Source organism: Aphelocoma coerulescens, chromosome 3 (assembly GCF_041296385.1).
Source record: "Aphelocoma coerulescens isolate FSJ_1873_10779 chromosome 3, UR_Acoe_1.0, whole genome shotgun sequence".
In the NCBI taxonomy this organism is placed as follows: domain Eukaryota; kingdom Metazoa; phylum Chordata; class Aves; order Passeriformes; family Corvidae; genus Aphelocoma; species Aphelocoma coerulescens.
The window spans coordinates 82,580,084-82,605,818 of NC_091016.1; the positions used below are offsets into that span (position 1 = coordinate 82,580,084).

At 35.3% G+C, this 25,735-nt stretch overlaps 1 protein-coding gene across 1 annotated transcript in view; it reads right to left on the reverse strand.

Moving 5' to 3' along the window:
- Positions 1-1,449: 1,449 nt before the first annotated feature.
- The window catches only part of GRIK2 (glutamate ionotropic receptor kainate type subunit 2), a 357,596-nt gene continuing 333,310 nt past the window's right edge, over positions 1,450-25,735 (reverse strand). The window contains exons 15-16 of the mRNA XM_069008590.1: positions 16,208-16,458; positions 1,450-1,694 (exon numbers count right to left, since the gene is read on the reverse strand). Of these exons, the coding sequence (XP_068864691.1) occupies positions 1,530-1,694; positions 16,208-16,458 (416 nt within the window). The 3' untranslated portion in view covers positions 1,450-1,529. The remainder of the gene's footprint in view (positions 1,695-16,207; positions 16,459-25,735) is intronic.

Sequence of the window (25,735 nt, forward strand, 5' to 3'; positions counted from 1 at the left end):
CTGACATAAATTTAATGCTTTCTTTCCTTTTTTTTTTTTTTTTTTTTTAATTTTGTGCATTGAATTCAAACAGCAAACTGAGTGCATTTTAACTTCTATCACAATGTGGTCAAGAGGTCTGTGTCTTTTACCATTTACACACAATTGTTCATGACAGCATGTTATCAGCTTAGTGGAAACCAGGGGTGTAGCATGGTAAGCAGTGGTGGTAGTGCACCTATTTTTTTATATTATATAACTTGAAAATATGTCTCTTCTAAGATTCCTTTTTCATGATAAAAATAGTTTTCACCAAACGTTGGTGGTGCGCACGCACTACCACTCATGCTTGGCATCACACCCCTGACAGAAACACATGTTCTTATTTTGTTGATAAAAAGTATTACAAAAATTTCCATACAAAAACTATTTTCATAGAAATCTTGCATTTCCACAAATAAACCTGAACATTTTTTTTTTTTTTTTGGAAAAAAAAAACTGCTCAAGAATTTTGTTCATTTAGTACTGCGACTGTATTGAAAAATGCAGTCCTCCTTTAAGTTCTCGACATTCACTTCTTTTAGGTGACCCATCCCACTTCCAACATTAGCGAGAATTACACAGGCTCCATTGAGTTCAATTAGTAGCAGGAACAAGTGTTTCAAAACCTATTCAGGCTAAAATGCAAGCCCTCTATGTGTGAAATACACTGCTTCCCACCCCCCTCCCTCTTTTCACAATTATAGAAAAAAAAATTAATCGCTTATATCTAAAAGTTGTAAGATACATTCCTTTGTACTAAGGAAACTTTCATTCATCTAAAAATTGGGTCAAAATTATGGAAATATTTTTGTTCATTTTTTAGATCAATGTTCCAACCCAGTTAAATTTAAGTTACCTTTTTTTTTGTAATTATTATTTATTTACTTATTTCAGTGTCACAAACAGTCCAAAAAAAAGCAGGTGAGCATCCTCATATTCATTCTTCTATTCATGGGATTCATGTTTCTTCACTTTTAACATTTCTTCCATCCAGGAAGCTCATATTGCTTGGTCCAGATGGTAGTTTCAGTCTACCAGCAGTTACCAACTTTTCTGTGCTGGGAAGTTCAGAAAAACATATGGTTTCTTGTTCCACTACAGTTCTGAGACATTACTTTTACTAGACTCCTTCTGTGGTTTGTATCATCTTGGACATTTATTCTCCCTTTCCTGGCAACCGTTGAACTTCTAAAGGAACCTGTAACTTCTCACTGAGACTGCATTTGAAACCAGCCACAAAACTCACATGGAACATTCATTCATTCAGAATGGTGGAAACCCATGACAAACAGTGTTAACCCTGCATAACTTGGTTGATCCATGATGTTTGTGATTCGAGTCTGGCCATTGCAACTGCTGAGATCACAGAGTCTCTAGTTCATAGACACAGCGGCATGAGGTAACTCATTTTATTTTGCACTTGTTGCATATTTCCACAGGAAACATTCTTGCAAGGTTGTTTGGAAAAAAGACGACAGTTTGTGCTTGGGGTATTTGCCTTCCCAGCTCTATGCCATGGTTTCTTTACCTGGCAACCTTCTGTCGTTAAACGTGTGCATGTTGATAACTTCTTCTGTTTTCACAATAACAGGGGCCTGTGGCTTGTGTTTTAATCGACGCTGACACTTCAGAGACATCCTTAGCTCCTCTACCATGGCACTACAGAAGGACCTCTACAGAAGGAAAGAGAGGAACAAGAAAGAAAAAAAACAAAAGAGCTGTAAGAAATTACTAACTGCAATGCCTAGAAGCAGATTTACTGTACTGGCACAGCCTTGTCAGTCTTTGCTTTGTCTCAGTCTGAAGCTCAAAACAAGTTGTTGTCTTTACAATATGCATCACATAATAATTAAAATTACTTATCAAACTGTGGTGACTCAGTGTAAAAATCACCTTGCCTCTACAATTATTTTTATGGCAGGTACTGACTCTGGATGCATATGCTACATATAATTATTTCAAGCAGATTTTCTGTCAACAAGTTAGACTTACAGGACAGTATCTGAATGTAATATGTATATTAGGCATTCAGTAAAATCCCCTTAACCATATTTCAAAATAATAATTGCATTTCTATGTGACTTAAATAAGTGTTCTTCAACAAAACATTAAGGTTTAGTATAAGAAGTTTACCTGAATTCATGTTTAAATACTGTTAAAATCCAGGTCCATTACTGAAAACTAATATTTACTCTGTTATTTATAATATCTTCCGTACATAAACACTTTTTCCACTAGTGATTATCACTTATGGAGTATGCGTTGGCAAAAAAAACCCGAAGAATTCAGTTTTGTTGATCTTTATGAAAAGCATATTATTAGAAAAAGTTTATTAAAATTTCTGTCAAATCTTCAAAGCCCTTTTTCCATTTTTCAGTGCAAGCAATTTGAAAAGTAAAGTAAAATCTCCCTATTCCCTCAGTCTCACTGAATTTTCAACTGCTAATAGTGTGCTGAGCAATTAGACTTGTCTCAGTGTGAGAATTGGAGTATGGAATGACATATGGTAGTAAGGAAAAAAAGTCTCACTTTTGGGCTCTGCATCATATAGTTTAACTTAAACATTTTCCAGCTAATGGAAAAATGTACAACTAAATAACACATCCCAGAAGCTGAGATGTTAAGTTAAGCTTCTGACAACTGCCCTCACCCAAAATAAATTTGAGGTGTGACCCTTTGCATTTTTCTCTCTTAATAATTAACCTCCATGCCAGGAAGATGATCAGGAAAAAAGGTAAATTAACAGATGAAAAACAAACAAGCAACCTATCAAACAAGAACCAAAAAAGTCAAAGCACCTAGAATTACTATAACTATGGCATGATCATTTTTTTTATTTTGTTTAATTAGTGGTAGTCAATATATAATTGTCTCCTTTACCTTTCGAATAAAAATCCTGCTTTATTTCTGATCTGTTATATCTTCATTATTCATACAAATCTGAAGCTTGGAGTTTAGATCAAGAAAATATTTAAGCACCTTACCCTACCTAGTTCTTTGGGAACCTAGATTGAAGCTGTCTTTATAAAAGTCTGCATTCAGCTTCCAACCTCCAGGGCTGAAAGCACTCAGTTTTCCACGTTACATTTTACAGCTAGGTCATTTGGCAGTAGTAGAAATTGTGTGAAACACACTGGTGCTTGGCTTAGTCCCGGATCCTATCAGAATTCACATTCCAGTTCTCTACACACGGTTATCAACACAATAGTCAGGCTCTGAGAGGACCTAACAAACCAAGTTCCTTAAAAAATGTGGCAACTGCTAAAGAAGAATACAAGGCAGATATCCTTTTCTTCTGTGCAGCCAGTCATCAGCTGGAGCATTAGAGCTGAACATGACTCACATTTAAGAGTGTCAATATAACAGTGTCTTCTACCAGAGAAATTTAAGCTTCAGTGTCTCAGTAAACAGCTATAACCTACAGGTATTAGACCATTCCAAGGTAAAGTCACTTGCAGTTAGGGCCTACGATCCTGTTCCACTTGGCATAGTAGCAGTTAACAGAGACAGAGAGAGAGAAAGGGGGACAGAAAAATGTGTACTGTTCTGTGGATTAGCAAGGAGAGCAGACAGCAGCAGAGGAAGGGCTTCAGTGGTAGTTCCTGTTTCACTGAGGAGTTCAATAGTATTACATAAAATTCTGTTTTGTGCAGAAGACTGCAAACATGATTTTTCTTACTCATGAGTTAGAACTGAACATGAATTCATCAGATCCTGAACAAATGCACCCTTTCCTAATCCTTTGCATGAATCAGGATACAGGAAGGTGGGAAGCGAAGGAAAGGACAGTCTTGCTCTGGCTGTGATACTCTTCCTTTGAAGCATTTCTTTCTCCTGCTGAGTTTGAAATAAAGGAATAATGCCTATTCAACTTTCAACAGAAAGGGTTTTAACACCTACAACTAAGAAAATAAGTTGTGAGTCCGAAGGAGAAGGAGGTATACCTCTCTGGTTCAGAGTCAAGTACTTGTCCTTGAGAGGTGAAAGTTTGGCATTTCTGGCTGAAGTGAGCTCTTCAATGTGCACTAGGTTGACATCCAAGACAGCTTTCTTTGTGTGAATGAGGTGGCTAAAATCCCTAATTGAATGGTCTGAATTTAATATGTCAGATCTTAAAGCATAAGGTATCTTTGCTGAGCATTTTGTAGAAAGCAGAAAACTGTACCTCCTTATCCATCTATACTTTGAAAGAAAATATTCAATTCTCTTAGACTTTCCCTTTTTTCTAATAAACAGCTGTTGCTTGACATCAAAACTGCCATTATGATTACAAAATTGAAATTAACCCTGAAATATTTTAAAAGGAAAAGATTAAATTTAGTATTCCCTAGTGCCTTACAGGCTAAATTGCTAAGGCTTGAAGATCTTGGAATTTCCACTATGTGAGGAACCTAGCATATAACTCAGGAATTTCATAGGGAATCCATTAAGAGGTAAATGGTGCAACTCAGCACTACACCACTTGTAGCTATTATATGGCTCTCACCTCTGGAATTAAAGACCTAACTGAAATATTGTGGTGAACAAAATCTCTCTAAATTTTAAAATGATGCATTAGCACTTAAAACTTTCAAGGTTGTGTGTCTTGTCTTTTTTTTGCCAAGATGTCTAAGAAGAGTGCCAAATTAGAATGAATACTTTTCAAGAGGCATTAATCCACCAAAACCTTTGCAAAAATCTGCAAAGGGTATACATTTTTCGGTAACATCAGTAGGAAATGGATTACAACCAACATTCAAGAAGTAAGGAAATACATGTCAACATTCTGAAATACCCTGAAAATGAGACCTCAAATAACTTGCCAACACATTTTATCTGAGAATTTTACCTGGATATAAAAACTCATTAAAAGAGTAATGTTGAAATGACTGACAGTCTTAATAAAGCAGATGCCACAACTTTGAGAGAATTATTTTATATAGAATATTCTTCCATTCTATATTTTCAAATTATTTTTAATAAATTGTTTATGGGAAATTTTATTCACATATGGTAATAAAAATATTGTTTCCAATGAAGAGTATTGTTACACATCTTTTGTTTGTTTGTTTGTTTCAAATTTCACTCACTGAAATACTCATGTATTTAAAAAATACTATTTCAAGGCTATGTTAGAGCTCATGACGCAGATCTTTTTTCTTCTTTGGGTTCTCTCTGAGAAATATAAGGAAGAGTTCTCACACACATTAAAAAAGTCATATTCAATAAATTTTAGAAAGGATTACATTATGGTTTACTTTTTAAAATTGAAATTATCAAATTTTTGTCTATTTTCAATTCCAATCTCTGTAGTCTCCATATTCTATACAGTTAACTTTGTGTTCTTTCACTGGTAGGATCCACTTTCTGGAATAATAAGACATGAAAACAAGAAGCGGCTGTAGAATATTTTTTTTGGTGACAGATAGAAGACATTTTCAGATATGATTTTAGAAAAGATAATCCAATGTCTTGATCCTGAATTCAATTGCTAGGGAAAAACAGCAAAATGTTTACAGAACTGAAAGACTACATTTCAAAACTGTTGTCCATCATGGAATTGAGCACTTTAGTATATATTACAAGACTCTCCACTTAAGAAAATAACCTGTTGCTCCCAACTTACCTTCCACACTGCAGGCATGTTACAAGAACATGAGTTATTATTGGTTTTTCACTAACCCTTACAAAATCATAAGTTGTCTTCTTAAATGCTACCAGAAAGTAAATGCTGCTTCCAAGTCATCTTAGGTATAATCAAATGTTAGAATTTAAGGACAGCATACAGCTCTCTAAACCAAGTGCACATAAGTGCATCTGGTTTTTTGCAACATATCATGACAAAACAGTACCAAAAAAGTGTACAAATAATAATTTTAATCAGAACTGTAGTTCTTAGCATTCTAACATAAAACAATTATGAAAAAGTTAATCTCCTTAAGATGAATAAAGAAATAACTGACACATCTGACATTCTTTGCCACAGCTGACATCTCATAAGTCATGAAGAATCAAGATGAGAATTTTGCAAAATGTTACCGCTTCTTACAAGCTGTTTAGACAGCTTATGCATGGCTTTACTGCATGAGAAAAAATATGTATTTTTTGCAAGTGTATTAATGTGAAAGGTAGATAATACTTACACTACTTTCATTATTTTGCTTTATGGGAATTTAGAAAAGTATTTAGAAATCATAATAGCATTTGTTAGTCACAGAATTATGAGACTATCACCATAGATTTTTCTTTTAACAGCCTAAAAAGAGCAACAGGAAGACAGAAAAGCATGTCTGCACCACTGTAAACATTCTGATTTAAGTGGTTAAGAGTCACTGTGTTTTAAATTAAAAAATCTCCAATCACTGGTTTATGTTTTGACCTTCTTTGATGCAGATAATATAAAGCTGACTGTCAACATTCAATAGAAATATTTAAGATTTACTGAGAAGTTCATTACTTCTAGTCTTATCTGTCAGACATTATTTGGAAATTTGTTCAATTATCTTAAAGCAGTAACAGCAGTAATCCTGCATTGTCTTTTTGTGTTATGGGTCATTTTTCTAGTATCTAGGAGGACGTATCAATCAAACTGCTTTTTGTCTTGAAGTTAGCTGAGAATGAATGCACAGTCCTACCCTGACTCTCTCTCCTAATCAGTTTCTGATTCCTATGCCACTCCTTCAGGACTTTTAAATATGTATACGGAAAACCTGTCAGTCTTAAACTCTCTAGACAGAAAAACAAATCCTATCAGAACGTTGGCTTAGGATCACAAAGAGATGAACAATTAAAGAAGAGAAAATAACCTCAGAAAAGTAAAATCACATATCATGGTAGTTAAAGTACAAGCATTTCGAAGTTGAAGTGTACTTGTAATGATCAGTTTTTTAGGTTGTTTAGTTATATACCTATTCTTAAGCATGACTGTAGATCGAAGGTTGCACATATATGTGCATGCTATACATATCTATATGTGCATAATATAGTAACATTAAAAATATTTTGCCACTGACTTTTCTGATGCAGTACGGTTTCAATTCATAGCAAGCATAGTGCACAAGTACACTTCAGACTAAATCCACACTGATTACCTGAACATATCAACAGTATATTCTCAATTTTAAATTTAGCAATTATTTGGTTTCTTGGTAGAAAAAGAATGAGCAACCATTTTAAGAAGTTATTTTCCAAAATAGATGTCACTTGTATGAAACACAAATTTCACTGCCCACTCAAATGAAGACAATAATATCAAGCAAAGTGAAGATTTTAATTCCACAGATCAAGCTTTGCTTTCACCATAGTATCTACAAAGTCACGACCAGTAGAGTAGTTGCAGACGTCTTGATGTAGCATGAGGTGCTTTACCCTGTGACTGAATGCTGGTTGTTTCAAGGACTTTCGTAGCTATTTGATGGAGAGGATCAACAAAAGTCTGATGGGACTGACCCTTCCTATAACAAAACAACACTGAAACAATTTTCCACAGGCTGAAGTGCTTGCTGAGTTTTAGAGTTATGAGATGAACTTGGATGACATACAGGACCTCATTGCAGGCCACTTCTAGTGTTTATTGTAAGTGTCTCCCAGTGGGACAATAAAATTCCAGCTTGCCTTAAATAAATTATCAACTGGTGTCAAAAAAACCCACATAAAACAAACAAACAAACAAACAAAACCCACCAAAAAACAATTCAGCCACTCTCCTAACAGAACAAAATGCACTCTGGTGGATGACAGAGACTTCCAGGAAAGCAACACTTGAGTTCATTTAAAGTCTTCTGAAGCTATTTTCCTTGTTTCCATCCTGAAAACTACCCTTCTTCCTGTGGCTGGTGGGGAACTTCTATTATAGCAGAAAGCTTTTTCCAAGTAGTTTTTTTTAGCTCTGCCAGCAGCCTTTCTGGCCATTACACTGACCATGATATTTTTCTGACTCACCTGTGGACCTAGGCTGGGGCAGAAGGGATTGCACTTGTGTGGTTCCACTCTTTCCTCTCAGAGAAATCCCAGAGGATGGCATAGGGCAATTGCTCATCAGCCCCGAGGGCTCTCTCTCATGCAGGATTCCACAAGGTTTCATCCTGTCATCTCTCCTTTCAACATGTATATGAGGCCACTGAGGAGATAATGAAATAATTTGGCTGTGGTGTCATCGACACGCAGATGATACACAGTCCTACTCTACTGTCAGACCAGGATGGTGTAGTCATTTTGAGCTTCCAGTGCCTGGCTGAAATAGGGGGGTGATGGCAGTTTAATCCCAGGGAGACAGGTTCTGTGTTGGACAGGTAAAGGCAAGCACTCAGAAGATATCTTCTATCCTCATTTGTCAGTTCAACCTCTTCTGGAAGAGGCTGACAGTCTCACATTTCTCCAGGTTTGGGTCTGTGTTTTCAAATGGGAAGAGTGGCAAAAAGTGCTATTTGTCATTAGTGTTTCAGTCAGAGGCAATAATTTCCACTGATGTAAACCGTGTCACACCAGTCCAGATCTTCCAGAAGATAGTACTGCTGTCTCATGTCCCTGGACAATGGCTACACATGACTCGCAGGTGTTTAATAAGGACTGAGAGCAATTCATAGTACCTCAGCCATGCAGCTGCCACAGAGAAAATAAATAACAGAATATCTGGCACTGCCTAACTGGTTTAGAACAACATCCATTGCAATGTTAATGGGTCTGTATTTTGCAATCACAGCTGCACAGGATAATTCTCTGCCTTTCAGCAGAGATGATCCTGGTTGCACTGAGTCAATCCCCTGAGATCTTGTATTCTCAGCCATGGGATGTGAAGGTTCATTCACCTGTTGAACCATCTTTGATCCTACATCTCAATTCATTCTTATTGTCCAAGGAATGTCAGGTTTGTTGACCACCAGGCATGGTGAAAGGAAATGATGATGATATGTAATTGATGCTTTGTAGTACCAATCTATCTGGATTAAAATGCTTTGTATAGCATAATTTGAATATAAATAGTTAATTTTACAGAGACATTTTAGAAAATAAATATAACTTTTCTTACCTGAATTCTAAACACTTTTTTTTTCAAATTTTGCTCAGCTTAAGTGCTCTGTACATTATTCATTGCAAAAATTTACACTATTTTTATAGCTCAGTGTGACAGTATGAACTAAAAAAATTTCCCATGGCCTCAAATCATATTGAACAGAGAGAGACTATTAGTATTAACTTAATGCCAAGGTTTTCTACTGTTTTGGAAACACTATTATAGTCATATTGCAGTGCATAATCTCAAAAGGTTTAGCAGCCATTTCTCTACAATTATATGGTTTCATCTGACAGTCTAGGATATTTTCTCAATCTAAAAGGTAGTTGGAAGTGCTTGTTGTTACTTTGCTGACCTATACAAAAGTCAAAGTAAATAAATCAGCTGAACTAAATTGTATTTGCTACTATACTTAACTACAGTATAGCTGATCAATTCAAAACTGAAAGTATAATGTTTTATATTAAAATAGTATATGCTAAAATAATAGTTAGAGGAAGACAATGAAAAATTATTAGAAAGACATGAATGTTCTGTGATCTGATATTTTTTCCATTAGAATGAAGAAAATATTTTTATCAGAGGAGAAAATAATTATATAATGTACATGGTTCTTCTTTCTACTGATGAGTGTAAGTGAACTATATTTGCTATAAAGTAAGCAAAATGCAGGGGTTTCCAAATTTTTTTATACAGCTTCAAATTCTTGTCAAACTTAAAATATTCTGTAACTCAGACCTAGGATTTAAGCTCTGATCTTTGACTGAATGACTATGGAGCTATAGTGAACCTCCTGTACTTGTGTACTTATGTGCTTGTGTAATGGTCAACTTTGCATACACTTGTAAATTTTCTGTTGTTTTTTGAAAGACACAAATTAAGATATTAAAAATACCTCAGAAAAAAGGTCCATTACCATATAGATACTAGTTGAACTGCAATCAAAAATCAAAATAGAGTGTTGGTTTTAGTGTTTTATTGTTTGAAAATTACTTTAAAATGCCACAGTTAGTAACTTGCTTTTTTCCTTTTTTTTTCTTCTGTTAAAGGTGTTTGGAGGTGTAGGCTGTAGATTTGATTTTGATTTTGGGGAGTTTTGTTTTGATTTGTTGGGTTTTGCAACAGCTCCTCCCTTTAGAAAATATCCTCTAATATGTACTTACATGGTTTCCAAGAGGGCATTTAATTAAAATTAATACCTGAAGTTCAAGTAATCTCTACGCTTACGCACAAATTACCCATTCAAGTTTGTACATACTCTTACAGTGTTCAGGGGACTACAGGATGATAGAAGTTCCCAATTTTACAATGGCATATCTGCAGAATGCAGTGTGCTAATGTTGGAAAAATGTTTTCTTTCATGACCTGTCCCAGCTGCTGCTTTTCCCAGCCAAAATTAAAATTTCTGAGGTTACTCTATTAAAAAATGTGACACAAGAATACAGACTACATCACTGACTGTAGATTGTATAAAAGCTACTTGGGATACAAATCCCAAAACTTTACTTCAATTTACCAAGAATGCCCATATTCTTTTGTTTCTTGTAGCCTGAGGAACAGGCTTTTCAACTTTAAATCTTTTGAACTTGTCTCCCCCTGGAAAGAAATCACTAGGCTGAGATTTACTTTGGTATTGTTCCAAAACTACTATAAATTACTGTCCCAGATTCAAAGGCTTTTGATATTAAACTATTAGGAATATTTTTGAAATCCAGAAAAACTGACATAACTGCATTTTTTGAGAAAGTAAAGAAAAATACTTTAGTGAACACTAATTCAGTAAAATTTGGAAAAGTAACCCAAACCACCATACCATGAAATATTATGGTAAAACAAGAAGGATCCTAGAACATTTTCATTTTTTCATGTGAAACTGTTGAAATTTGGTTTTGCACTGTTGGTAAGATGACAATTACAACAAAGATTAAAATATTTACTTTCTACACATCCTGCTGACAAAGAAGCATCATAATATTCCAGTAATTATCAACTTCTTCCTGTAAGTCCTACCCATATAGGACAAGCTATATATTTGCACTTTGCTCACATCAATTCTAAAAAGAAGCACTGTATGACATAATGAATGAAACTTATCCTCGTACAAATAGATCACAGAAGGACCTTGGAAAATAAACTCTTATTAGCATTTATACTGACTCCATGTAAACAAATTGAGAACAGTTAAATCATATTTGAGAGAAGAAAAATCAGGATGATGTGTAACTGCATATGGCAACAGTGCAACACTGTTTCAGCCTATCAGCTCTTGGCCCTCCTTTCCTCTTGAGAAAGTTGTGGGACCACTGCATTAAAGCCAGGTTTGCAGATAACTTCTCCAGCCAATGCCACCCTCTCCAAAGAAACCCTGACTGGGATAGGTACAAGGACAACAATGTACAAGGGTGACAAAAAGGAATGATCGATATGTCCATGGCACTGCCTTCATCAATACTGTGAATTTCATCCTAATGTTTTCAGCAGTGCTCGTGTAGTTTCTATCACACAGCTGACACTTACAGTAGTATCTAATTACTGTGTAAAAGTGGTAAGAAAATGGAAATAATCTCAGAGAAAACTTAAAAAAAACCCAACACACAAAATCAAAGGAAAGGTCAATAAATTCTCAAACTGAGATTTATCAATATATTATGCTGAATATTAATGGTATTCAAGGTCAGTGTTTTCCCTGGCCTATATGATAATAATATGAACTAAACAAAACTAAATGCGTGAAATGGACATAGACCCATAATGCATTGATGCACATCAATTAAAGAAAAAAAAGAAAAAAAAAGACATCGTAATTGTTTTAAATGGCTTCTGTTTCTAACCTTGCTTATTCACTGCCCTCTGAGTGCCTGTTAAAATAAGGGAGCAGGTCATTCAGCAGCAAAAGCAATTATAAAATGCAAATGACTGAGCATTTATTGTCAAGATTGGCTAGATAAAAAAGGTCTGATAATAACATGTTTCCAAGTAGATGACATAATTAGATGTTTGTATCATAAACAATGGGAAATAATACGAGCCTTTAGCATTTTTAGAAAGGCTGCAATTACACAATAGGTAAGCATTGTGACATAAATTTTATTAAAAAGTGACAATTAAATTCCCTCTCAGAAATTAGAAGGCACCATCTTGTGGTTGCTCTGCAGGAATGCAGTCAGGACAACCTCTGACCTACCGTCTCCTCCTACCCCTTTGCACTGCACCACCTGGAATGTCAACATTCTACCATAGACAAGGACAGTGCTCTGTCATTCCCAGCACTTGCTCTGAAGGAAACAATGAGACTATGTACTGTGCAAGACTAGAAGAGTTATCTAGTGCAAAATACACTCCAGGTTATCGCATTATCAAAACGTGTGCGTGAGGTAGAAAATTCAGAATTACTACCAATCATAGCAGAACCACATTTAATTTCTAATAAGTCTAAGATCAAATTGTAGAATAACCTAAAGACTCTGCAGCTCATTAAAGCTGCATGAATTTTTGAGCCAGTTAAGACCAGAAACTCCTGTTCCTGCTATCCTTACATTACAAAAGCATGGGTTTAGCATTTTGCAGAAAGTATTCTAAATTATTGTAGGCAATTCATTTCAGACAAGAGTCATCCAGATTGATTTGAGCCCTCTCTAAAGACATAGTTAGTCTCACATATGGGTCACAGCTCAGCATTCAGAATTTCTTGTTCAATGGAATCTACAGCTGCAAGTAAAACAGTTTTATACGTAACACATGTATACTCCTAGCTACTGATCTCTGCTTTGGGCCCAGTCCCACCAAGTGCTCAGTTATAGTGCCTTGTGAGATAAATTATCCACACTGATCTTTCTCAACTCAATTGTGCAGCTGAGCAGTGAATCATTTAACATGGAAATTTCAATAGCTTTTTTCTTCCCTGTAAATGTATGTGAAATATAAATAAGTGTTAATGTAGTTATTGTTTTTATTGGTCTTATAATAAATTATAAATAAATATTTCAGAGAGGTTAATGTAATTGATGTTTATGTTATGATTTGTTTGTATAACTCCAGAAATATTTTGTTGGTGTTACTGTTTCAGTATAAGATTTAATCTAGTATTTTTCACTATAGGAAGTGTATGACCTCATCTCTTAACAAATAGTTAAGGTATGTGTCTCATTTCACATTATTTGAAGTACTTAACAGTTCAAAATTAGTAAAATTTACATCTGTTATTTTTACACAAGCATATCTAGTTCCAACCTGCTGAAGGCTCAATGAGTTTGGAACAGCTAGAAATGATAGAATTTAAAACATATACAGCTGTTCTCACATTCATAATTTCTGGATTTTCTAGAAAATAGTAATTTAAGATACTTATTTGTCAAGCAAGCTAGCTTTAGTAAGCGTCGGTGACTGGCAGTCTAACTGTGATAACATCCAGGCTTATCTTTGCTTTTGAAAGATGTCAATAAAAGAGGAATTTCTGTCTGGAAAGTGTTGTGGTGGCATAAAATCATCTGTTTTCATCACCAGAAAATCTCAGGAGTATCATATGGTTCCTTTGGACTTTTAAACACATCAGGGGCATAGATGTTCTGGACCACTTTGTTTACAATATGCAACATTTTTTATTTTAGCAAATAACACCATTTTGTCTGCTGTTTTTCTGAGCTTGATTCCTTTCAAGATTTCACTCCTCCAAAAAGGTTCACACCAGCCAATATCACTGTTTATGTGTAAGCTCCAAGAGCAGGGTGACATAAAAAATTCTAAAACTCCATATCTATATTATACAATTTCAATCTGTATTGCCTCCCTGCTGGAAGTACAACTGAATATTTTGTACACATTAAAAAGCAAACACTCATGCCCACTTATATCTCAGGATACTTGATGCACTCAGCAGCTGAATTTATCTGATTCATTTTGTTTCCTTGACTCTTAATATGACCTTTGATCTTCCCTGTTTCCAAATATTGACAAACACTATGACAGAATGATACTCTGATTCCAAAGAGATGAAACCACAAATGTTACCAAAAATAGGTGCCTCCTCTCTCCCCATGGGTTATCCAAAGCAGGATTATTTGCATGGTTTACTCATCTCAGCAGAGGATTTGTAGAGACTGGAGACAAATGATAGGATTTCTCATCTCTCTCTAGGCTGCTGTTACTCCCTGTCCAAGGCAAAGGGGATCTGCTACACTTGGAGAGATTGAAAGATGTTTTCTGAAGGTCTTTGGGTGGTGCAAGAAGAGCGAGTGAGGGGATGCTGGGGTAGGCCAAGCGTAGGGACACGAGCATCATCTTCCTCTTAAGTTCATTCCATAAATAAAATTGCACTGAAATTTCAATGGTCTGCTGATATCAGGGTATTGGGCAGTAGCAGTCAGGAGATGGAAGGTAAGGGATTGGAGGCAAGGAGGAGAGAGAGGAGAGAGGCCTCATTCAACTCAACTCAACTGCTTCACATTTATTCCTGACTTTTTAAATACCTAAATACTTGATGATGAAACATTTCTGGAACAAATGCTGTTGAAAGGTCACATTCCTCCAGTCACTGCTATCTCTATCCAACACATATAAACAAACAAATGGAAAAAAGCAAAAACAAAAGAAAAAATAAATAAAAAACCACAAAACCAAAAAAAAACCCCAAACCAAACAAACAGAAACACACTCTCCCCCACCAAAACTGAAGGACTTAAGGAAACAAATCCTTAATTAGAAAATTTATGTTTGCTTCCTCTCACAATTTCCAACATGCTGTTATTATCACATAAGATATGTATTTACACCCTGTAAAATACTGAACTCATGTAACAAAATTATTATCAAAATCATCTTATTTTTCTAATTGAGTGCTTGCTAAAAATCCAGAAAAGTTAAACCAAATTTTACTGATGTTCATATGAGATCCATATCCATTTTAAGAATGGATAAAAATTATTGATATTTACATGGGTTTCTTAAGTAACCAGTATATTTTTTCCTTACAAATTCATTTCAGAAACATAACATTCCAATAGTATGTTAACAGAAGGAATTACCCTGCAGTATTGTAAAGAAGAGGACCTAAAGGGCCCTTTAACAATTAAATGAATGTACCCATGTTCAAACAGTATTTAGGACCTTAAAACCTCACACTGTCTTAGTGTGTGTTAGAAAAAAAAATTTAACAGTATATTTATAACAGGAAACTTGACTACCAAAAGGTTGCCTCAAAAGAAGTGAAAACAAATAGTAAATTTTCTAAGTAATGATTCAAGTTATAAAAGCTCACTAGCATCATCTGGAAAAACACCAATATAAATATAGCTTTTGGATTTACTACTGATTTTATTAAATTAAATTTATAAACATAAATTTTAAAAAATGTCATAGGTCACAATCTCCTCAAAAGCAAAAAAGAAAAAAAAAAGGGAAAAAAAAAAGACCTAGAAAAATCCAACTGTTTCTCTCAAGGTTTAAAATTCAGAATTTGACATCGCAATAAAATACACTGTTTTAGTTTAGGTTTAGACATGGGCACATACATATAGAAAGATTTATTTAATTATTTTGAAAAAGTGATAATTTCAACTACAAATTTTTCAATATATTACTAGTCTTAGCACAATTACAGTATTCTGGTTGTATAAATTGCAAGTACAGAACAAGATAACAATAGGATTTTCAAAATTGGGTCAGTTTGAAATTACATGATATCATATCAGTAGTAAACCCAGCAAAAAAAAAATTATGTAATCTTTTCCAGATGTTACCAGGACAACTTTGCAAGTATAAACTCCTATAAAGAACATTTCTATAGAGACATTTTTAGATTTTTATGTTGATCTACAGACAGTTTGTCTTTTAAAAATCAGAATTATCAGTAGAAGATTAATTTGTTTCCCATTACAGTTTCAGATTTCTTCTTCATCCATAAAATTAACTGCAGTGAACTTCCAGGAGTAAAAAGCTGTCTTTTTTCAGGCTTGAATAAGAGGAGAAATAGTCACTTGTCCTGAAATCTGGCTACAATTAAACACATTGAAGAAAAATTAAAAGCTGTAAATGTAAAACTTTGGATATTTTGCTGTCATCCTTTGTTATACAAATACTTTATTATAAGAATAAACAGTAAATATGCATCACCTATATTTCACTAAACATCACTAAATGTTTAAAGAAATATTTAAATAAACCATAAATAAAAAATAAACAGGTAATAACAATATTTACCTTTTCCAACTGGGCATTTTTTTTTGATTTATACAAAAACTCCCCCACTGCCACAAAGACAGAAAGCACCAATCCTGCTGCCAGCACGATGAAGATTCCTCCAATATTTTGAACTCCCAAAGCACTGGCCTCTTTACTTTCCTCTTCTGGGCAACCATTGCCTCTCCACCATTTCTCTTTCATCATGTGGAGCTTGCCTTCTTCCTGCAGCTGAAGAATTGCTATAGTGATCTTGTCTCTATATGGAGAACCTGAAGAGACCACAGGGAAGAAATATCACATGGAATTTATTACACGAAATGTTAGTTATTCCAAATAAGAATAAATAATATCTCATGAAAAACTATATCTTTAACAGCCATTATATTAATCAAAAAGCCATTTGATTCTCAGCAAAGTCACACTGGTCACATAAATACAAACCCTCTTGCTCACACAAATATATATCTATAAATCTTGATCCTGCTGGTGTTGCCAGTAAGCCAGGCCACTTGGTGCAACAATTCCTATCACATTTAGTCCCATGGTCTCAAATGTCTTCATGTCCAACTATTATATTCAGCCAAACAGTATTCCTCTTTCAATTTTTTCAATTATTTCTCTCAATAAGTGTTTAAATGTGCTTCAGTAGATTTAGTCCAATATACATAAATCTACAGGCTATTGCTTCATATCTTGTTACCCTAAAGCTAATACAAGGTCTGATATTTAATGAACACTTTATCATATTATTTTATGAAAAGAGGGAAGAATAATTTATGTTTCAGGACCAACCCCCAAAAGTCTCTATTTGTCAGGCACTTAAAATACCTTTCAAAATGCACTTACTTATTAACAGTACCAGGTATCAATACATTCAGAAGAATAGGGCTAAGTGTGTTTGGATAACAGGGAATTAAATTATCATATTTTGATGTATCTCTTTCTCATATTTCAGTATTTTAAAATGACACGATAATTTTGTAGCTTTTGAACATTTCAGTATTTCAAGAGGCAGTTCAAAGGCTGGTGTCATATCTTTGTATATAATCTGCTCTCTTTTTCTTTACATTGTGCATAAGGGCTTTTCAAATAGTATTTTAAAATCGACATTGATAATTGAATAATGGCAATGGACAAAGCTTTTATTTTCTTAATGTTAGAGAGTAAATCACGTCAGTTAGAAGTGCTTTCTCTGTTAAGACTTGTACAATGTTTAAGTAGAGAACAAAGCCATCATTTTTCTTGTCCTCCTTCGAAAACAGGAACAAAAGACTCTTTATTAAAGTGGTTAAGAAATCTCAGGAAAGAAAGAAAAAGAGTAGATGAAAAGGCATGGCATCCCCTCTTTCAGTTGATATGAATGCAATTCTAGAATGAAGACCTCCCCTTATCTTTCTATCATAATACTGCTACTTACTGGCTATAGTTTTTAGGGTTTCTTTCAGCTGAGTAATAAAATACATTTTCATTAACTTGTTAACATTTAAAAAAAATCCTCTATATCAGCTAGGGAGATGCTGCCTGTTTAACTGTTTAATGTACTGTGATCAACTGTGAAGGAGCCGAAGAAATGCATGGATAGGATGTTTTATAGTCTTTAAACTGTTGGAAAACATAGATATTATTTTTTTTAATTTCTTTTAACTTATTCCATATTACTTCAAATTCTTTTTACATACCTAGAACTTATCCTGAGAAGAAACCTTATAATAAAGAGCTGCTGTGCCAGCATAGAACATAGAAAGGACTGCTAATTACAAAAGCACCTTTTCCTTTATTCAAGAATAAAAAGTGGGAAGAGCCATCCTCAAAGTATTTAAATTGCAAGGACTTGTGCATTTGTTGTGTATGTTTACAAAATGATGATGTTCTGTGCTAGGAGGCAAACTGTGTTTGCACAGGACTATATAGGAAGCAGAAAGAAAGGAAAACAAACTCTTTTCTACTCTCTCGTGCATGCAGGGGCCTAAGCTACATCATTTCAGACCATCCTGATTATGCTAGAACTGTGCAAAACCCTATACTTGGCACATTGCTTCAGTCAGATGGAAGAAAGAAAGTGATTAGTCCAGAAGAGCCTGGGGAAGTGTAAGTGCATTCTGTAATCTTTTGGGGATATTTTCAACATTACACTGCATATCAATATTTAACAACAACAACTTAAATAACATTAGATTCAGAGAAATAGTCTTGGACCCAGTTTAAGCTGTCTTCTGATCTGACAGGCTGCTTTCTAATGAAACTGATTTGCATTTTGTTTCCACACTTTCTGTGGGCCTAAATATAGTGAGTACCATCTATTCTTCATGTACTATTTATATTTTTCTGGGGATCAGATTTGTACACTTACAATTTTAGTCTGTTTGAAGCAGTTAAAAAATTAATTAACTGAGAAATTCATAGACAGAAACAATAAAGCATGGGCTAATACAGTCTAAAATTAGTTAAGTTTATGAGGGTTGCATTAGAAACACACAGCTAGCAGTGATTTAGTTCAACAGGATTTGTATTACTTTCTGTTGGTGGTTTGCAAAATTTTGCATAAATAGTTGTGGAATGGACATATTACAGGGCCTTTGGTGTCTCTTCTGCAATGTTTATATTTGTTATACCTTATTATCCTGTCTAAGAAGTGATCCTGTCACAAGTAAGGATCAATGTGGGATGACCAGCATTATATATTACTGCTGTTAAATCAAGCATTTAAAAATTTATGCCCATGAAAAAACTAGCACTGAATGCTGTAGTTCTATTCTATTTCTGAAGGACTTCAAATGTTGTAAGTTCATAGCTTTACATTTTGCAGCAAATACCAAGTACACCTAATAATCTGATACTTCAAAAAAGGAATTTTTAATGCTGTTTATACTGATTCAAGTAGCTATTAAGAGAACAAAGGAAGCATATGAACAATATTATTTCCTCAGACTAGATTTTCTCCTAGCTTTTTTCTCTTACTGACTGGACTGCAAGTCCCAGCAATGGAAAATCCACCCAGAAGCACCTGAAGTAGCTAAAAGTATCACAGTCTGATCTGTGGATTACAAAGGTAGCATAAAAAAGGAAAAAACAATAAATAGAGAATATGGTCAAGGCACCCATATTACACCCTGGATGTAACAGCTGTTTTCCCCGTAGAACTGAAAAATGTTAGCAAGTAAATGCAAAAGATTTCTGACATTTATGGGTAATTTTCGCTGTCACTCTCATTACATGACTGAAAGATGACTTGAGCCCTGCCATGAGGTGTTGCAAGAAGGCCAAGTCCTGTTTTTATGTTTTTAAACCTAAATTGTTTAATATAATTTTATTTAAATTCTCATTTAAGAGAATTTACTGTTCAAAACAAAAACAAAAAAAAAACCATGAAAAGAAAATAGAAACTTTAAGACTCACAGAAAATACATATGAATGAATTTGCAAAATACATATAGTATGAATAAGAGTGAAGTAATAAAGTGTAAGGAAAAAAAAGAAAGAAAAATAAAAGAAACAGAGAATAAAATTCTGCAACATGAGGACATAGAAAGTTCACATCTCAACCTTCAATAGAAAGACAAAGCAGCTGAAAAATAAACAGCCTTGCAAGTCAGTGCATGGAGAGAAGACAGGGAGGGGACAGACAGTGATTTTTAAAACTCTCTTCCAAAATCAGGGGAAAAAACCTGAATACATAATCTTCCATTGAGTGAAGAGAAAGGGAAAAGATCAGTATGGAAATATCTGACTTTTTCTCCCCTCCTTTTTGTTTGTTTCTCCCACTTTTATTTCTCTATCAACTGATTATATATTACCATGACAAACTGGGACTGGAGACCTACAGAATAAAACCTATACATTATTTACTGATCCTACTCCAGCTGCTTTTTGCAGGAATGAGAATTTCTGCCAGAAGAATTTTAAGCCCTTCTGTTATAGATTAGAGAAACCTTAGTACTTTCCTGCACAAGTTCAACAACCTCGAGAGGGGAAGCAATAACTTCTAAGTGCAGTTACCTGCTTATGAAAATTTAAAATAAAAATGAAAATTTGCATAAAAGACCTTTTTCTAAAGCATCTCTACAAAACTAACTGTCTCCCAGAGTTACTGCAGAAGCTATGCATAGATATGTTTTCTGCCCTGAAGTCTCAGTATATAAAGATTTATGCACATTATGATATGTTTAAACATAAATTATGAACACATAAGCTTTTTATATTGAGACTTCACTGCATACTGATTAGTATTTTGAGATTCTGCTGATCTAGCTGGTCTTGAAAATGCTTCCTACTAGATTTTAACTTAGTAAAATCTCCTGCCTGGTTACTTTTAGTCTGTTTTACCCATTCTACCGTAAGAAAGCAGTTGGAGCATATTTTTACCCTAAGTAAATCAAAAAGAAGAGCAGTAGTCTGCTAACACTTTTAATAAGAAAATTTTCAACCAGGAAATTTTTGCTTTCATCGTGCTAGGTCCATTTTACCAAAAGGAATCACTATGAATTGCCTAGTATTTTAAAATATGCCCACAGGACACACTTGCATACTTCTGATTTGCTAGATAGTAAATTATATTCTGAATACACAGAGACCACTGTTAGCATCTTTTATTCCTGATTTTTTTTTTCCTTTTGTTATAAATAACCCGAAGACCATTTTATTTATCTTGCAACATTATATCATACGCTGTGTGCTTGGCCTAAGCAAAAGACAAAGGTTCACATTCAGAACCTAGGTACAAAATTTAGATAATTTAGAACTTTTTTGAGTAATAAAGTATTTATTGGAAGGAGAAAACCACGCTCAACAAGAAAGATATCTAGGTTTTGAAGCTGTATGTGACTAGTATACGTTGAACAAAACAACCAATTCAAGTTCTAGTTTTACCAGTTGAAAGGAAAAAACACTAAACTCAGAATGGGAGAGTTCTGGCTTTTGTTTTGAGTTTGTTTATTCAGCATGAACCCATTCCTGTTGTGGTTACACCAGATTGATCTATCTATCTTAGTTTGTGTAAATACAACAAACTGCAATCACAGTCTCATCCCAATGTAAGCATACCTGAAATTTCTATAAGAATGCTGATAAACAACATTTATACTACTGGGAAAGGGTGAATCATTTAAGTTTCAGCATAACAACATCTCTCTTATCCAATAGCTTAGCCCTATCAAGAACCACAGACTAAATGTTCTGCCACCAAACTAGTTGCATGCTTAGTGACATCACATTTGAAAGTTTTGGGGTTTGCATTTTTCTATTATCTCTGCTCATTTGTTACTATTGCTTTTACAAGACAAAATTTAGTTCCATCCTTTGGAATAGACATTCCTTCCTAGGAGATAACTGGTGACACGCTATGTGGAGTTCAGTTTCTTGCAAGTGTCATGCATACTGCAGCCATAGGCATGACAGAAACAATGTGGGAAGTATTTAATTTACACATAAATGTGGAGTAGATGTTTAGATTATGAGGAACCATGGAAAATTATTTCCTACAGCCCCATACATCACTAGGCCTAAAAACCTTCCAGGAATCTAGAGTATAGTCAGCACTCAGTAACAAAGACTGACAGTCACAGTTACAACATGCCACAGGAAAGTATTAGGTACTGGGTATAAGGGAAGCACTTTCTCTCCACAGAAATATTTTTGTTTTAAAAGTTACAGCCACCTCAGCTCCCTAACCTTCTTTACCCTCTCCAAGTGGGATGGGAAGGAAGTGACAGAAGGAAGGGTCAACACAGCTTGGTTCATTCTTCCTATCTGTGGGTTCTAAAATCTCCAAGAAAGATACGAAGTAAGAAAAGGGATTCCCTCAGTTCCCAGTCCCTGGCTCCTTTTTCAAAATCTACTTTTCTTGTGAAAAAAAAATCAGTGTTTCTAGATTCTTGTTGTTAACCCAGAGAGTTCATGCTACATTAGGATCATAATATTTTAATATCAGACATGGTGTAAACAGTAAATATTTATTAAGTTGCAGTTACTGTAATAGAAAATCCTTAGTAGATGTTTACAGCAGTCTAAACTACCCCATATCTAAATTAAAACTGGAAACATTCAAAACAAAATCCAAACCAAAGCTGTTCACTATATCTTCACATATATATATATATAGTTAGATAGATAGATAGAGAGATAGAGAGATAGATAGAGCTATAGATATTGATAGATATAGATATTTACATATATAGATAGATATCTATATCTATATATACATATATATTTCATCTTCAAGCTACATGTATGGCTTGGAAAAGATAAGTTGCTGGTAAGTCAGGAAACACTTAAAATCAGTATTTTATGCTAAATGTAATCAAAACACTTTCTCTAATTTCTCTAATTGTTTTTACCTCTTCCCATGAATAACCATTCGAAGCTCAGGCTAATTCCTGGTCATTTCTTTATAGAACCATCATTTAAGAGATCATGATGGTATATAAAGCTGAAATGTAACCAAGATGGATGATGTAGCTGAGATTTATTACATAGTAATTTCCCAGCCATAAGTATGCAAAATAATTGATAACAAAGATGAATATTCGGGAGTTGGAACTACAGTAGCCATTCTCATGTTCTTAAGTACTTATTGTTTTAGGACAGGGAAAGGGATGTACTTAAAAATATTAATTTGCAACTAGCTTAAAACATCTATCCTCCACAGTGAGTACATTATAAAACAAAACAAAACAAAACAAGATAATGCTTACAATGAGTAATTTAAATAAGATATGATGATAACAGGTTTAATACAAAATATACACCACTTTTCTGTTTCTTTTTGTAGTACCAAAATTACCTGAACAGAATGAAGAAGGTGTTTGTGGATTTTTTACCTATTCTAAATACTCAGATCATTATTAAATTATTGTATTAGCCAGTTAAACTCTATTCTATTTTTCCTTTTTTCCTGTTTTTAACATAGTTTAATTTTTTGAGTCCCTCCTTAAACTATCATTATAAACTGCTCTAAAGCACATCTCTTAGACAGATTAAACAAATGAGTGTTAGTAACACTTTTCATAGACTATTCATGCATTTTGACATCACAGACAATTTGAAAAGATCATAATCATCATACACTATTATCTCTCTACCCCTGTTGAATTTCACAGCTGCAGAATGGGAAGATATCTTTGTTGAAACCTCTAGTGAGAAAATCAATGATATTTTTGCCACAGATAAAAGTATTCCATATTTATACAGTGCTTTCTTTTTTTTCAATTCGCCTTGCAAATCTGCGACACTCACATATGAATGGTTTGCAAATATAGCCTCCTCTGAAAGAAATATTTGTCTAACACTACCCAGCAATAAACAGATGAATTAATGAAACCTAAAGAAGTTCTACAAACATTTCTGGTATACGTGAAGATTTTGGTCAGGCAGATAAGATTACATTGAAAGACAAGAAAAGCGTAAGGTCATAACAAAACTGTCCAGACCTGAAAACCCATTTCACACTCTTGAAGAACACCCCACTCCTTTGGCAAGCTAAAAGGGAAATTCTCTAAACAATGAATATCTTGCTATTAACTGCCTCATCATGGGTATGAAGTGAGGTATGAAGGGGACTTGGGTCCATCTAACTGCAAACCATGGAAACATCGTGCTGGTATGTAATACACCAATTTTTTTCTAATTGAGGGCAATGAATCAGGCCATAGATATTTTAAATTTGTAGATAAGTCTTTGTCAACGCAATCCATATACCCATGGAATCATAGAATCACTAAGTTTGGAAAAGACCTCCAAGATCATCAAGTCCAACCTTTGATGAAACATCAGCTTGTTAAATAAACCATAGCACAAAGTGCAACTTCCAGTTGTTTCTTGAACACTTTCAGGGATGGTGACTCCACCACTTCTCTGGGCACCTGTCATAGGTTAGCAAGCATAGTCCCGGAAGGGATGTCCTTGCTAAGGGGTGCTTACAGCTTCCTCTGGGACCTGATAGAACCTAGCAGCTGGCCAGGTTGAATATGGACAATTCTTTAAGCCACTTAAAGTTGTGACCGCCTCTGTGATCCACACTTAAGAATAGACAAACTCCCCCCCAAGCTCTCTCTCATTCCCGGTGCTGGGACAGGTGGCTGCAGGCCCCGTGCAGGGCCCAGTGGGCCCGGCCAGGCCCTGCTTGGGCCAGGCCGGGCCGGGCCACAGCTCCAGGATGACCCTCCCAGCAGGGCTGTGGGCAGCCAGAGCGGCTCGGAACCCCCCCTCCCCTTTCCACTGCGGCCAAGATTTCAGCAAAGCGGCACCTCTGTCCAGCAGAGGCCAGGTGACCAACAACGATAAGTCACATTCCAGCTGCAAGGCCGAGGTGAGATTAACCCTCTTAGTGCTGTGAAGAGCTGGAAACCTGAGGGAAGAGAGAGAGGAGATGCTTAAAGCTGAAAGTCTGTTGTGAAGCTATGATATATCAGAGTATCCCGTTGTAATTTCATGAAGATATGGGGGGTGGAGTGTTCAGCTCGTAAGCAATAGGCAGATGCTGCCGCAGCTGTAATTTCATGAGAAGTTTGGACAGGGAGAGATGGACCAGATGAGGACTTTTGCTCCAAATGGGAAAGGAGAAAACATCAGTTCCTAGAGATGCTCCCAGAGATAGTCCTAACGATGAAGATGAGGAAGACCCTTTGCTCCCAGGGAAGGAGAAGGGCCTCTGTTTTTGTTTCTGAATGGCTCAACCTTAAAACTGTGCCCCAAAAAACTTCAAGAGTGGACCCTCAAAAGCAGTTGCAGGAAAAGCTGCAAGTCAGGGGGAAGGGACTCACAGGTGAGCAGAGAACCAACCCGGGTGGCTGTCTTGTGATAATGCTTTCACAGCACAAGCAAGAAGAGACTTCTCTTTCTAAATGGACTGAACAAGGTTATTATGGAAGTGGTAAACAGACTGAACATCTTAAGGGTTGTCTTTTTACATTGCCAGTGGGAGACGGGAGGAAGGTGGGGGGAGGAGGAGAGTTCTGAAGGTGGTATAATTTTTTTTCCCTCCTTTTAGGTCTGTTAATAAACTTCTTTATATTCTTTCAAGTTTGGTGCCTGCTTTGCATTTCTCCTAATTCTTATCTCGCAGAAGATAAGCAGTAATGAGTATTTTAGACCAAACCACTACACTAAATTGGTGTTTCCACCCGTTTACAAACCCATCCCGCTACAGCACCCCATTTCAATGCTTGTCAACACTCGCAGTGAAGAAATTCTTCCGTATGTCCAACCTGAACCTCTCTTGGAGCAGCTTGAAGCCATTTCCCCTTGTCCTGTTGCTAGTTGCCTGGGAGAAAGGCTGACCTTCTTGAAGGTCTCCCCTAAGCCTCATTTTCTCCAGGCTAAGCAACCCCAGCTCTCTCAGTTGCTTCTCATATGACTTACTCCTAGACCATGTATACGACATATATGAATGTCATTACATAATGGCCCCAGGCACAATAACATCAACATGAATTTTTAATCATGTCTTTGCTCTGGTTACATCTTTTTCGTAAATTCCTACTAGAAGCAGCTTTTCTAAGGCAGAGTCTGCCTACAACAACTACTGGATGTTAAGTGTTTTGGCAATTCCTT